At 38.0% G+C, this 14,161-nt stretch overlaps 2 protein-coding genes across 8 annotated transcripts; both read left to right on the top strand.

The window, feature by feature from the left end:
• Positions 1–1,892: 1,892 nt before the first annotated feature.
• LOC120007430 (paired amphipathic helix protein Sin3-like 4) lies at positions 1,893–11,041 on the top strand. 7 transcript variants are annotated; one of them, XM_038857651.1, is made up of 23 exons: positions 1,893–2,006; positions 2,442–2,565; positions 3,076–3,255; positions 3,340–3,526; positions 3,608–3,706; positions 3,802–3,960; positions 4,051–4,387; positions 4,570–4,706; positions 5,078–5,153; positions 5,235–5,264; positions 5,764–6,032; positions 6,133–6,287; positions 6,669–6,796; positions 6,909–7,163; positions 7,444–8,115; positions 8,228–8,343; positions 8,771–9,412; positions 9,512–9,612; positions 9,716–9,854; positions 9,968–10,120; positions 10,230–10,393; positions 10,483–10,594; positions 10,685–11,041. In XM_038857651.1, the coding sequence occupies exons 2-23, from the start codon at positions 2,486–2,488 to the stop codon at positions 10,832–10,834; spliced, it is 4,341 nt and encodes a 1,446-aa protein (XP_038713579.1). In that variant the 5' UTR covers positions 1,893–2,006; positions 2,442–2,485; the 3' UTR covers positions 10,835–11,041. The 7 variants fall into 7 exon arrangements, with proteins under 7 accessions (XP_038713579.1, XP_038713577.1, XP_038713580.1 ...); XM_038857649.1 differs by having other exon boundaries at positions 1,927–2,255; XM_038857652.1 differs by having other exon boundaries at positions 1,927–2,255; positions 8,774–9,412.
• Positions 11,042–11,960: 919 nt separating this feature from the next.
• LOC120007064 (probable galacturonosyltransferase-like 9) lies at positions 11,961–13,830 on the top strand. The gene has a single exon (XM_038857228.1). It carries the CDS (start codon positions 12,343–12,345, stop codon positions 13,444–13,446), a length of 1,104 nt encoding a protein of 367 aa, XP_038713156.1. The 5' UTR covers positions 11,961–12,342; the 3' UTR covers positions 13,447–13,830.
• The last annotated feature ends 331 nt before the right edge of the window (positions 13,831–14,161 follow it).

The following is a 14,161-nucleotide window of genomic DNA, read 5'->3' on the forward strand; positions in this document are numbered from 1 at the left end:
TGGATGAACAATTTTATGTTTTTTGTTCGGTAATTAGGTATAGCCAAAGCTAGCTTCCCAACTAACAAAGGTATGGGTACTTGAATCAGCTCATGGGCCCTTAGTTTAGATTTGAACCCAAATTTGACTCATTTTCTTCTGATCTCAGTTGGGCTGACCAGGGACAATTGGGTGGGTCATGGGTGCAACCTCCTGGGCCGAATCTAGGATAGAGTCCATGTTTTGGTTTTTCGACAGACTAATTAATGTCTTTGTTGCACTAAACATAAAATAAAAAAAGATAATGTTATCCTCCTTCTTTTTTTAACACAAGGGAAGGGGATAGCCGGATGAGGGAGGCTCGAACTCGAAACCTTTATGAGATACCATACATATGAATGTCATATGAGCTGCTCATGGTTCTCAAAGAGAATGTTCTCCTAATATGCTCATCTCAAAGATAATGTTATCCTCCTTCTTTTTTTAACACAAGGGAAGGGGATAGCCGGATAAGGGAGGCTCGAACTCGAAACTTTTATGAGATACCATACATATGAGTGTCATATGAGTTGCTCATGGTTCTCAATGAGAATGTTCTCCTAATATGCTCATCTCAACATACGGTCATGAAACAAATGATCATCTTGTCTTCTTGGGCCTCGAATATATTGGGTCTAGACTCCCCCAAAATTTAGGGTGGGTTCTGTAGGCAATAATCTAGATTGGGCTTTTAAATTGCCAATGAAGTGAGGCCCAGCTCATATCATCCCCACTTGCTCGTGCTTGCACCGTCAAATTGCAACCACACTTCACACTTGCCAGATATATTTAATTATTTGTATAACTTTAAAAAATGTATATATATTTAAAATGGAGAACGGGTTCGAAACTTGATCACCAAGTGATACACACCGTATTTATCACTCAAATTATTGGCTCGAGTGTAACTTTAAAAATGCAATTGAAGAGTAAGCCATTGTAAAAATCACTTAAGGGTGTCGATAATTAGAATCCTCAAGTCCCATATAGCTTGGATAAAATCAATTGGTTTATAGTTTATAAGCATGTCTCATATCCAACACGTTTAAGGCGTTTTTTAAAGGTGAAAATTGCGCAGACCTTTGTGTCCAAAATAGACAATTTCTCAATTGCATTTTGGTTGGGCCAAATCGACATGATATCGCATCAAGACTCTACTCATTTTAGGTCACTTGTTGGGTCATTCAGATATCCTATTGACTGGCCAACCCCACATGTGAGAGGATCCTAATCCATATAGTCAATTGGAGTGAGGGTAAGTGTTAAAATCTTTTAATCCCAGATCATTTGAAGAAGAATAAATGGTGTATTTTATTGGTATGGACAAAATCTAAGACATTTACACCATTTTTAAAAGACAAAACCATGCGATCTTTATTTACAAAACGAGAATAATTGTGTTGACAATGCCTCGTCATAAAAAAAAAGGTACTATTATGACTCATTTAGTTAAACCTAATTTCACGATCGTCATCTAGAAAAGAACATCCAATTTACCACCCACTTTCCTTCCAAACAATTGAAAAAACCATCAAATGTTAAAATCCACGTTCTTGCCCTAATCCCCAATATTTAAAAGCAACACCATGTAAAAGGCAATTTCAATCACGAGATGACATATTACCTCCCCTTCTTTATTCCACTCCCCAAAATGCCCCTAACTGTTAAAAATGTTCTCCAAATTGCCGCTAATAACACCGTCCAAGATACCCCTTAAACCAACCAATCCCTTAACCACGCCCTAATTTCTACACAACAGGATGATTAACTTCTTACAGCCGGTAACATATCCTAAATGCGACCGGCTAACGACGGTCAAAGTTATTATCTCTCTGTTTAACATAATACAAATCTTTCATCGTAATTGTATATTTGTATCTCAATCTGTTCATACATATAATTTTTTTTTTTTTTATTCTTTGGTTCTTCTTCTCTAGAGAGAAACGAAGCACACAGTCTTTCTAATAATCATATTCCCTCCTTGGAAGGTCGTTGATATTCTCGTATAATCATCTCAAATACAGTTTTTCTTTCCTTGTGTTTGGAAGACAGAAATTGAAAACGATTTGGTTTCTCTTTGTGTGTACTGAGGGATCCTTCTTCTCTGCCTTCGTAATTTTCGCTCTCTCAATTTTCTGCTCGATTTTCGTCCTTATTTCCCTGTCGTGTTGCTTTGTGTTCAAGTAATGTGAATTGCTTGATTGCTTCGGTCGTCTTGCAGGATTCTTTGCTTTAAGGTGATCTATATTTGTTTATTTAACTTTTGGTATTAATTTCTTTAATAATTTTTGCAAGTTTTGTCTTCTCTCTCGGGTAGATCTGGTTTGTGTTTGTTGCTTCAGTTTGAATGAGTAGGTTTTGGTTGTAGAATTTTTGGGTTTAATTGTGAGTTCAGAGCATGATTTGTTTTTGGTGTTGAACAGAGAGAGACAGAGAGAGCTGGAGATAAGGTCTCTGCTTTGGAGCGATGAAGAGGTCGAGAGACGATGTTTACATGGGCTCTCATTCTCAACTCAAACGCCCTATTGTGTCTTCTCGCGGAGAACCGTATGTCTTATCACTTGCTCTGTGGCTAACTTCAATCTTTTAGGGGTCAATTTCCTGTGTCTGATTATCATCCTTTGTGCTTTAAATAATGAGATTAAGCTATATAATAGTACGATGTTTGCTTTAGACCCTTTTTTGGGGCAGTTGTGTGAATTAATTACGATTCGTGGGATGAATTGCTGTTCAGTTTAATGATCGTTGTATAAGTCGAGGTTTGAAGGTTTTGTTCTTTTAACAGACATGTGAAGAAAGATCAGGCTTTGTTATGGTTTACTTGCTAAAATCTGTCTGGATTTCCATATCCTCCTGGGGTCACTGAGCAAAGAGGCGAAATTAAAATTATTTTCTTGAATTTATAAGTGCATAAGTAAATTCCTATATTGGTAGAATAGAGATTCAATGAAGTTCCATTTTCTCTTTGAAATATTTATTTTGCTTGTTGTTGATCTACTGGAATCTTTTGAATCTCACTGTTGGCCTATCAATTGATATTTTTGTTGGGCAATGAAGGTCTGGTCATGCGCATATGATGGGAGGAGGTGGAGGATCAGGAGCAGCTGCAGGTGGACTACAGAAATTAACAACAAACGATGCTTTGCAATATCTCAAGTCAGTGAAGGAAATATTTCAAGACAACAGAGAAAAATATGATGACTTCCTTGAAGTTATGAAAGATTTTAAGGCACAAAGGTTTGGACTGTTCACAATATGAGGGAGTTTAGTTATTGAACCTATGACGACATTCTTGTAAATTTGGTTTATGTTTGATTGCAGAGTTGACACTACAGGTGTAATAGCTAGGGTCAAGGAATTGTTTAAAGGTCATCGAGAACTAATTTTGGGGTTTAATACCTTTTTGCCAAAGGGATATGAGATTACTCATGCATCTGATAATGAACAACCTTCTCAAAAGAAGCCGGTTGAATTTGAAGAAGCTATTAATTTTGTGAACAAGATTAAGGTAGAAAGTTTTGTTATGTTAAATTCAAGATGATAGTTTTTCTTTTTGCATGACTCTAATCTTCGGCTATACTTTCTGCAGACGAGGTTCCAAGGCGATGACCGTGTTTATAAATCATTTTTAGATATTTTGAACATGTATAGAAAAGAGAACAAGTCCATCACTGAGGTTTATCACGAGGTATGTCAGTTGCATTCACTTATCTCTGCTTCCTAAATTGTTTTTGCAGTTTCGGAGATATTGTAGTTAGGCATAATATTGAGTTTCTCTTGCAGGTTGCAACACTCTTTGAAGACCACACTGATCTGCTATTGGAGTTTACTCATTTCCTACCTGATACTTCAGCAGCAGGCTCTGTAAATTACATTTCATCTGGTAGATTCCGAGATAGGAGCTCTGGCATGCCAGAAATGCGGCAAATGCATGTTGACAAGGTTTTGCCTCTCATTTTACGTTATCCATGCGGCTTTCTAATCTCATGTTTATGGGCAAGCTAATGTCTTGTTTATGAACATTGTTGCCAGAAAGAGAGGACGACGCCTTCTCATTCTGATCGTGATCTTAGTGTCGATAGTCCTGATCCAGACAATGACAGAGGTTTGATGAAAACAGAGAAAGAGCAATGGAGACGCTGTGAAAAGGAAAAGGATAGGAGAGAGGACCGAGAGAGAAGAGATTGTGAGAGGGATGACAGAGACTTTGAGCATGATGGCAATAGAGACTTCAATATGCAACGGAAACGGAAATCTGGTCCTAGGCCTGAAGGCTCAATGGCTGAGCAATTGCACCAAGGTGATGGCGATGAAAACTTTGGAGTGCAACCTGCTTCATCCACTTATGATGATAAAAGTGGTCTGAAAAGTGAGTTCTGAATTTTGCGGACTCTTAATTTTTGCTCTCCATCCCTGTTTTGGAACTTTGGACCATTACCTATCTGTCATTCCAAAAGCGAGGAGGGAAGTTTCGTCACTTCTGCTTTGTTTTTTATTATACAGTAACTTATTTTTGATACATGGTATATTGACTTGCCTGATACATAACAGGTATGATTAGCCAAGAGCTTGCTTTCTGTGAGAGAGTGAAGGAGAAGTTACACAATCCTGATGATTACCAAGAATTTTTGAGATGTCTTCATCTCTATACCAGGGAAATAATCACAAGATCAGAATTGCAATCTTTGGTATGAATTAAAAAGATATCAACTGATTCTGGCATCGGCTCTCGTTATTATTGACATGGTTTTATATTATTGATAACATGTTTTATATTATTGATGTTATACTATTTGTTACCAAAACTTCATTAATAATAAGTTTGAAGTTAATGCTAATCTATACATGTGGTTAGACTTTATTTGCGATCATTGCTTTTTACTCAGTTTACTTAATTTTTTTTGCTATCTACTTTATTGCTTTAAACGGTATTTCCAGTTTTGGCATTTTCAATTTTTTTCTTGGAAAAAACATTTTATCATGACTAGTATATTTAGCCAAGCAAATGCTAGGAGATGCTTGAATATGGCTAATAATTCTGGGTATCTGCTTGTCTCAGGTGAGTGATTTACTTGGAAGATATCCAGATCTTATGGATGGATTTAATGAATTTTTGGCCCGCTGTGAGAAGAATGGTAATTGTCTGCAAGGAATGTTTTCAGTTTTTTCTTTTGATTTGCATTATTGACACCATCTGATTGAGTACTGTACTGCAGAGGGCTTGCTTGCTGTTGTTGTGAATAAAAGTAAGTAAATGATTTGCTTTCTTTGTTATTTTTAGCTTAGATTTCCTATCAGTCCAGTATTAGAGTTCACTTGGGACCAATGTTAGCACCCAAGTAAAACTAATGGTATATGCAGATTCGGAGTTGTAGTTATATGCATTTTGATACATGAAGCAGTACCGCACCAATTTAGCCTACCATCTCGGTATGGTTAGATTTTGGACACTACTCAGTCCAGTGTCTGTTTACTTTTCTGAATCTGGCAAAGTTGGTTCTATGCCAGAATTGAATTTGGTAAACTTAAAGGAAGCAGAGAGCTTAGCTTTCTGATGAGATAAATTTGTCATAGAACATTTACGCAGTTCTTTTTCTCATTTGCTTAATTTCTTTTGGGGTTTTTTTGGTTTGCATATTTTTGGAAATAAAATATGCTCCATTACCTTACACAAAAGAAGCTGTGCTCTGATATGATCTTTGCCAGTAGTTTGTATTTTTTTGTCTAATGGTTACTCAATTGCAGAATCCTTGTGGATTGAAGGACTTCCTCCCCGATCTTTGAAGGTAGAGGACAGAGATAGAGATTGTGAAAGGGATGATATGGTTAAAGACAAAGATCGTGAAAATCGGGAGAGAGATAGACTGGACAAAGGTCTTGGAAACAAAGAGACAGGTGGTCACAGGATGTCTTTAATTTCCAACAAGGATAAGTATGTGGGAAAAGCTATTAATGAACTTGACCTGTCAAACTGTGAACGCTGCACTCCCAGTTACCGACTTCTGCCGAAGAATGTATGCTAATTTTTGCCGACATTTTAACATCATTAAGAGTTTTCTGGGATGTTGATTCTCTTACATACTTATCTATGTGGATTATGTTTATACATTGTAGTATTCAATACCATCTGCAAGCCAAAGAACAGATATTGGTGCTGAAGTATTGAACAATCATTGGGTATCTGTAACTTCAGGAAGTGAGGATTATTCTTTTAAACACATGCGGAAAAACCAGTATGAGGAAAGCCTGTTTCGATGTGAGGATGACAGGTTAGAGCTTGCCTAAGTCTTGATACCATTGCTTGTTTAGATTTTGTCTCGAGTTAATAATATAAAGGTAACATGAAGCACAAGAAGCAGTAACTCTTATGCCCTTCCTTTTATCTGTGAATTTTCATGGCGCTGATTTTAATTTGTTAGTTTTATATCTTCTTAGTTAGCCATGCAATGTTTGTGCTTGATACCAAAACTTAAGTTCATCACGGATCACCATAGTGCTCTTTTATTACTGTCAGCTTCGATTCTGGTTTTTCTTTCTGCACTGGTTTGCAAGAGTTGATTTATCTGTTACACATTCATTTTTTTTAATTTATCAACTTTTAGTTTAGCTTTGGTAATTGGTGATATTTTAACATTTTATTTCATCATTAGGTTTGAACTGGACATGTTGTTAGAGTCTGTGAATGTGACAACTAAGCGTGCAGAAGAACTATTAGAGAAGATCAACACCAATGCCATCAAAGCAGAGAGTCTAATTGGTATTGAGGAGCACTTTACAGGTTAGAAGTTCATTGGTAATGCCATTTCTGCTGTTTGGGACAACGGGAGTTCGTCTATTGGAGGGTTGTTTTCTTTCCCTTGATTGCTTATCTTTCCCATGTGTTCTTGCAGCTCTAAATTTAAGGTGCATTGAACGTTTGTACGGTGACCATGGTCTTGATGTGATGGAGATGTTAAGAAAGAATGCTTCCCTTGCTTTGCCAGTTATTTTAACTCGCTTGAAGCAGAAACAGGAAGAGTGGGCTAGGTGCCGTGCCGATTTTAATAAAGTTTGGGCTGAAATATATGCGAAGAACTATCACAAATCGCTGGATCATCGTAGCTTCTATTTCAAGCAGCAGGATACCAAGAGCTCGAGTACAAAAGGTAAATTACAACTTGGTCTCTTGGTACAGGTTATTGATGAAATTATGATGGGTATAATTTTCTTAAGATGTGCTACAAACCACTGCTATATTTAGACACAGATAAGCTCTCTTTTCTGTTATAATACATGGAACAATACGCAGTTGTCTCTGTCTCAAGCCCTTTACCCCAAGTTTCTGATTAAGAAAAATGCAAAATGCACAAACTCAATTCATTTCCATGGAAATACAATTGAACCACATGTTTATCAGCTTGTTGCTCTTTGTCGTGTATGATACAGCCTTATTGGCGGAGATCAAAGAAATTAGTGAGAAAAAGCTCAAGGAAGATGATGTGCTTCTTGCTATTGCTGCTGGAAATAGACGACCTATTATTCCGAATTTGAAATTTGAATACCCTGATTCGGACATTCATGAAGATATATATCAGCTTATCAAATATTCTTGTGGAGAAGTTTGTACAACTGAACAATTGGATAAAGTAATGAAGATTTGGACAACCTTCTTGGAACCCATTCTCGGTGTTCCTTCTAGGCCTCAGGGTGCAGAGGACACTGAAGATGCTGTCAAAAGTAGGAACCATTCTGTGAAAGGTAGTGGGGAAAGTGATGGAAGCCCTGGTGGTGGTTCAGCAGTCATAAATTCCAAACCTTCCAGAAATGGAGATGAAAGTACTCCACAAGAGCAATCAAGTTCTTCAAAGACTTGGGTAATAAATGGAGATAATGGACCTAAAGTAGTTGGTTCTCTTGATGCAGATCAAACTCGTAAAAATGATACTTTTAGTTGTACTCCTCACTATGATAAAGTGCAGCCTAATCCAGTTATGGGTGACAAAACTTCAGGGGTCAGTAAAGAAGTTGGCTGCAGTGAACGGTTGGTTAATTCAAATGCTTCGCTTGCCAATGGTGCAGAGGAAAGTAATGGGAGAACTAATGTAGAAACCATATCAGGTTTGTTGAATGCTTTCAAACATGTATTTTTTCTTTAGGCAAGGACTTGACGACCTGTTGCCATTTTATTCTTCTTTTTAGTTCTTGCTGTCTTTCCTTGAATTGTTGGCAGACATTCTGAAATGCAATTTTGTGTTGCAAGGGCTTGCCACCCCTTCCAGAACTTGTAATGGCATCATTGACGGTGGTACTGAGTTGAGGTCAAATAACGAAATTGTGCATTCAGAGGTATGTGCTGTGCAGTGTCATTGTCTTTGTGATGTATGATTCTCAAGTTAGAGGAGTTTTTCCTGTTCTTGATTTTCATTTGTTATCCTGTCACAATACTATACTTTAGATGGGAATTTTATGTTTGACGTTAGAATTTCAAATGACTGCTTGCATGCTTTTGTTTATATCCCTCACTAGGGAAAATCAGGCTTGTAGTTGTAATTGTCAGGTCAAGAAGTCAGTTTCTGCTGACAGATTTGATGTTTTGCACCTAAATCCTTTTAACAGTCCATAGCTTATTGTCATTAAGAGGCTTTGTTATTGGAATCTTGAAACATCATTGAACGGAATTTCTCCATCAGATTTTTGTTTTTCCTGTGATTTCATGCACGTTTCTCTAGATATTGTGAATTCATGCTGACCTATGAGTTGTTGACTGATTCAGCAGGGTCATGATAGTGCCCGACCGACTGTATCCGCAAATGGGGTGGTGCCAGAAGGTACCAAAAATAGATACAATGAAGAATCTGTTGACCCATTTAAAATTGAAAGAGAGGAAGGTGAATTATCTCCAAATGGAGATCTTGAAGAGGACAATTTTGCAGTTTATGGAGAAACTGGTTTGGATTCTTTGCACGAAGCAAATGATAATTCTTTCAGCAGGCAGTATCAAACCAGACATGTAGAAGAAATATGTGGTGAAGCAGGGGGAGAAAATGACGCTGATGCTGATGATGAGGGTGAGGTTAGTGCTCAAAGATCATCAGAGGACAGTGAAAATGCATCTGAGAACGGCGATGTTTCTGGAAGTGATTCTGGTGAAGGTGAGGAATGCTCTCAGGAAGAGCATGAAGATGGAGACCATGATGAGCATGATAATAAGGCTGAGAGTGAAGGTGAGGCTGAAGGGATGGAAGATGCTCATGTTGTTGAAGGTGATGGAACACCATTGCCACTTTCAGAACGTTTTCTTTCGACTGCGAAGCCTTTAGCTAAGCATGTCCCTCCAGCATTACATGATAAAGAAAATGACTTTCGGGTTTTTTACGGAAATGATTCTTTTTATGTGCTTATAAGGCTACATCAAGTAAGATAATTTGAACTTCTGGTATATATTTTCTTGATTTTCTGTGTTTTCTCGTGTATGGTTGTTTTGATTCATATTCTCACATTGCTAATTTGACAGACATTATATGAAAGAATACAATCTGCTAAGATAAATTCATCTTCTGGCGAAAGAAAATGGAAAGCTTCAAACGATTCAAGCCCTAATGATCTCTATGGCAGGTGATTTTTCTTGTGGAAGTTTTGGTTTTTCCAGCATCTCATCTGTAGTACTGAATGGAATTAATTTGGACCTCTTTTTTTATTATTTATGTTGTTTTGGCAGGTTTATGAGTGCACTTTACAATTTACTCGATGGTTCTTCTGATAATACAAAATTTGAGGATGATTGTCGAGCTATTATTGGAACTCAGTCATATGTCCTATTCACATTGGACAAACTGATTTATAAACTTGTCAAACAGGTATCATGCTTATGATGCATATTTTGGCCCATTTCTTTCCTCGGGTCTCTCCCTCAAATTTCCTTTCTTTCCTCTCTTTGTTTTCTGTTTACTTCAATCTTTTTGTTACATAGCTCCAAGCAGTTGCAGCTGATGAGATGGACAACAAGCTTCTTCAATTATATGCCTATGAAAATTCTAGAAAACGTGGAAGATTTGTTGATGCAGTTTATCATGAAAATGCCCGTGTTCTTCTTCATGATGAGAACATATATCGTATCAAATGTGTAGGTTTTTTTGCTGGTTTTGTTCTTGTTTATTTTTCCTTTTTGTTTCCTAGCAAATAGATAATTATTCATTTGGCTCACTACATATGATATTTTATTTTTATTACAGTCTTCTGTGCCAACCCGTCTGTCTATTCAGCTTATGGATTATGGGCATGATAAACCAGAGGTGACTGCAGTTTCCATGGATCCTAATTTTGCAGCTTATCTGCATAATGACTTTCTCTCAGTTGTTCGTGAGAAAAAAGAGAAATCAGGGATTTTTTTAAAGAGGTATGTAGGTGAAGGATACAGATATATATGTTTTCTTTCTGCTACTCTATTGAGTTGTTGTGATATCCAACAATGTGCACTGTCTACAGGAATAAACACAAATACGCAGGTGGTGATGAATTTTCTTCCACATGCCAAGCCATGGAAGGACTTCAAATTGGTAATGGATTGGAGTGTAAGATAGCATGCAATTCATCCAAGGTAAGTTGTTGTATTTTTGCGTATCAGACCCGAAATTTGTCTATACAATCATGCTCTTCAGTTCACATCCCTACTATCCGTGCATGATAGGTCTCGTACGTTTTAGATACTGAAGATTATTTGTTTAGAAGAAGGAATATGAAAAGTTTGCAGCAGAACAATTCTTGCCGTGATCAGGCAAAGGCTTCAAATGGTGGGCCAGCTAGAGTAGAGCGGTTTCACAGATTTCTATCAAATTGATGACGTTTCTTTTTGTAACCTTTTGTAAGTATTGGGTGTATACAAAATTTTATACTGAATTGGTTTTTGTGTATGTTTCATCTCCTTCCATTTTTGTTAGTGTACATTAGTGAATACAATTAGGAATTCACGGGCTTAAATTCAATTCACAGACGGGTATCAATTGAATCGTTCTTGATATATACATATATATGTTCATCTATTGCAGATGCCTTTGCACTTTGTTGCCTTTGACACACATTATGTACACAGCAGCTATGGCACCTGAAAGCGTAATAGCTTTTGCTGAAACCATCTTTCCTGTATCCTTATATTTCTGTCTAGTGAAGCAAATAGAGAATCGGAGGGAATCGTAAATTGTAAGTTTGTGGGAAATTTTAGCCACAAATCGTGTATATAGAGGAAATATCTGATGATGTGAACCCTAAAATGTGGGTTTATTTCTCACTTGGACATATATTTTTGTCCAACTTTAGATACGTTTCTTTTTTACGTTGTGTTTGTTTTAGTGGGGGTGGAGGAAGCGCAGTTCAAATATACGTTACTTTGTGTTTTCTTGCAATATGAAATAACCTTTGTTCATCACTTCATTGCTTTTAGCTCGGCTCTTGCAAGATTTTATTACTGGACGAATTGTGTTAAAGAGAGTTTATCTTGCAATCTGCGAGAGTGCGAGGGTAACACGACGGATTGTACCCAACCTCTTGGTAACCTGAAATGATAATCCTCCTTACCTGAAGTGATAATCCTTGCAGTAATCTTATCAAACCTTGAGCATAACTTGAATTGCAATGTATTTCATTACCTCTGCGTTGAAACTTGGGAAATGGTTGTAGATAAAGCAATACTGTCAGACCGCGAAAATGTCTACGGTTTCGGCAAGACCGACCGAGAAAGCCGAGCATACCACGTCAGAAGCCCGGGGTGTCTGGAAAGAAACTGTTGTAAATCATTATTTATTTTTTCAATTAATTTTAAGCACAAGAAAAACATAACAATATTTTGTTGAATCATAAAAAATAAAAAAAACTTCCCTCTCGAATTTATTAGTTAGAGATAAATAATTATTTAATCCGCGCCTCACAAAATTCAAAAACCCTTTCACGCTCACCAAAATACGTATCCCCGTGCTAAATCAAATCCACACGCGATCAAACCGCGCGTACCGAAACCTACTCCTCCTCCTCCTCCTCAAAAATAAAACTAATGGCAGATAGAAGAGAGAATTTTACACAAGGATTTCGCTATGCATTGCTTCCTACGGCAGCACCAGCAGTTGCTGCCATAATTATATGAATCTGCATACCCAAAATTCAAAAACCCTTTCACGCACCAGTAAATCCCTGTTGATTGTTTCAGTTTGATTAGGTTTTTGACTCTTCCGAAGTTGTACAACCGTCTCTTTCGATTCCCTTTCTAATTCTTCGATTTTTCGAAGCGAATCAGTTCTCTGTGCCCATTATTGTTGTTCAAGAAAGTCCGTCTTTCCCATCACAATCGTACCGGAAATGCTAGGTTTCCGGTTCGGCGCTGCCGTCTTGTTTGTCTTTGTTTCGCTTCTGTTTCCCCCTTTCTGCCTAGGGATTCGGTCCTTGCCGACAAAGGAAATCGGCGATTCGGTGTCATTATGGTCCGGAAAACGATTTCGATTCGCTGAAGCGCCGGGCTACCAGAACGGGATTGGTTGCCCTCTTTCGGCCGGTTATCGATCTTCTTCATCCGGTGATCCCTCTCTGGTACACATAGCAATGACTCTTGACTACGAGTATCTACGTGGATCTATTGCGGCTGTTCATTCCATTTTGAAACGCGCTTCCTGCCCGGAAAATGTGTTCTTCCACTTCATCACGGCGGAGTCCGACCGCAATCGTGGACCTCTGCGTCTACTCGTGGAATCCACCTTTCCTTCATTGAATTTAAAGGTCTACAAATTCAAAGAAGACAAGGTAATCAATCTAATCTCTGCTTCGGTTCGTCAAGCACTAGAGAATCCGTTGAATTATGCAAGAAACTATCTAGGTGACATTCTTGATTCCCAAATCGAGCGAGTCATATACCTCGACTCGGACCTGGTGGTTTTGGATGACATACGAAATCTCTGGAACATAAATCTAACTGGGAAAAGTGTCATTGGTGCACCCGAATACTGCCACGCCAATTTCACCAAGTACTTCACTGAGAGCTTCTGGACTGACCCGAGTCTGTCACAGGTCTTCAACTCAAGGAAGACTTGTTACTTCAACACTGGGGTTATGGTTATGGATTTGGTGAAATGGAGAAAGGGCAATTACGTGAAGAGAATAGAGCACTGGATGGAGATACAGAAGCAGAAGAGAATTTACGAATTAGGGTCTTTGCCACCATTTTTGCTTGTGTTTGCTGGTACTGTGGAGGCTATTGATCACCGTTGGAACCAGCATGGACTTGGTGGGGATAATGTGAGGGGAAGTTGTCGGTCACTGCATCCGGGTCCAGCTAGCTTGTTGCATTGGAGTGGAAAAGGGAAGCCATGGGTCAGGCTTGATTCAGATAATCCATGTTCCCTTGATAAACATTGGAAGCCATATGATCTTTACAAGCCTTATGAGGACGGACTGAAAGGTACAGACTGAAAAGGTTTGCCAATCACTGGGATTTTCTGCTGCTGCTACAATAATTGGGAGTTCTGAGTTATTTGTGATGGTGATGATTCTGTTCATTTCTTCTTTAGACATTTTTCTGACAGATTCTTTGATATAGCTGTGTACATACAGTATGGTATTTGATGGGATTGGGCTGACATTGGGCGATTACTGGGCAAGGGTACTTACTTTCATTTCATTATGCAATTCCCTCTTATCATTCTTTATGGTTTTCATGTGCTCTCTCTTTTTTACGTACGAGGCTTCAATTCCTCTAAACATCAGGGGGTGTGTTCCAGTTCTTGGAACAATTTTGGTGGGTTGATTTCTTTGTATGTAAAACTGGATTTATGGAGGAAGGGTAAGAATAACATCGTAGTTCTTCTTTATTCAATTTTGTTGTCTCCTCTCTCTCATTTACGTTTTCTGTACACTTCAATGCCTTATTTTGCTGTTTTCAAAAGATTGGCCTATTCATCAGGGTATGATTGGGTTGTTTGGTCACGGATTGATTATGATTCAAAGCCAAGACAATGAAAAGTTTAGCAGAAGTGAGAAGCAACGCAAAAATGTAAAATGTGAGTGTGACTGCTGGCTATTGGGCTTGATAGCCTGACGTTTTCTTTTCGTTGAATTTTCAACAACTTAAAATGGACTTAATGTGGGAGCTTGTGCACCTGAGTTGGTTGTTTAATTTACAGGTGAA

The sequence above is a fragment of the Tripterygium wilfordii genome, chromosome 10 (assembly GCF_013401445.1).
Source record: "Tripterygium wilfordii isolate XIE 37 chromosome 10, ASM1340144v1, whole genome shotgun sequence".
Lineage (NCBI taxonomy): Eukaryota > Viridiplantae > Streptophyta > Magnoliopsida > Celastrales > Celastraceae > Tripterygium > Tripterygium wilfordii.

What these genes read in the sequence shown, in the direction of transcription:
- LOC120007430 (XM_038857651.1), top strand. Translation starts at nt 2,486, where the DNA reads ATGAAGAGGTCGAGAGACGATGTTTACATGGGCTCTCATTCTCAACTC. An exon ending in TGCTGTTGTTGTGAATAAAA is followed by an intron (nt 5,265 to 5,763) that starts GTAAGTAAATGA and finishes ACTCAATTGCAG; the next exon opens with AATCCTTGTGGATTGAAGGA. An exon ending in TTTATAAACTTGTCAAACAG is followed by an intron (nt 9,855 to 9,967) that starts GTATCATGCTTA and finishes TTTGTTACATAG; the next exon opens with CTCCAAGCAGTTGCAGCTGA.
- LOC120007064 (XM_038857228.1), top strand. Translation starts at nt 12,343, where the DNA reads ATGCTAGGTTTCCGGTTCGGCGCTGCCGTCTTGTTTGTCTTTGTTTCG.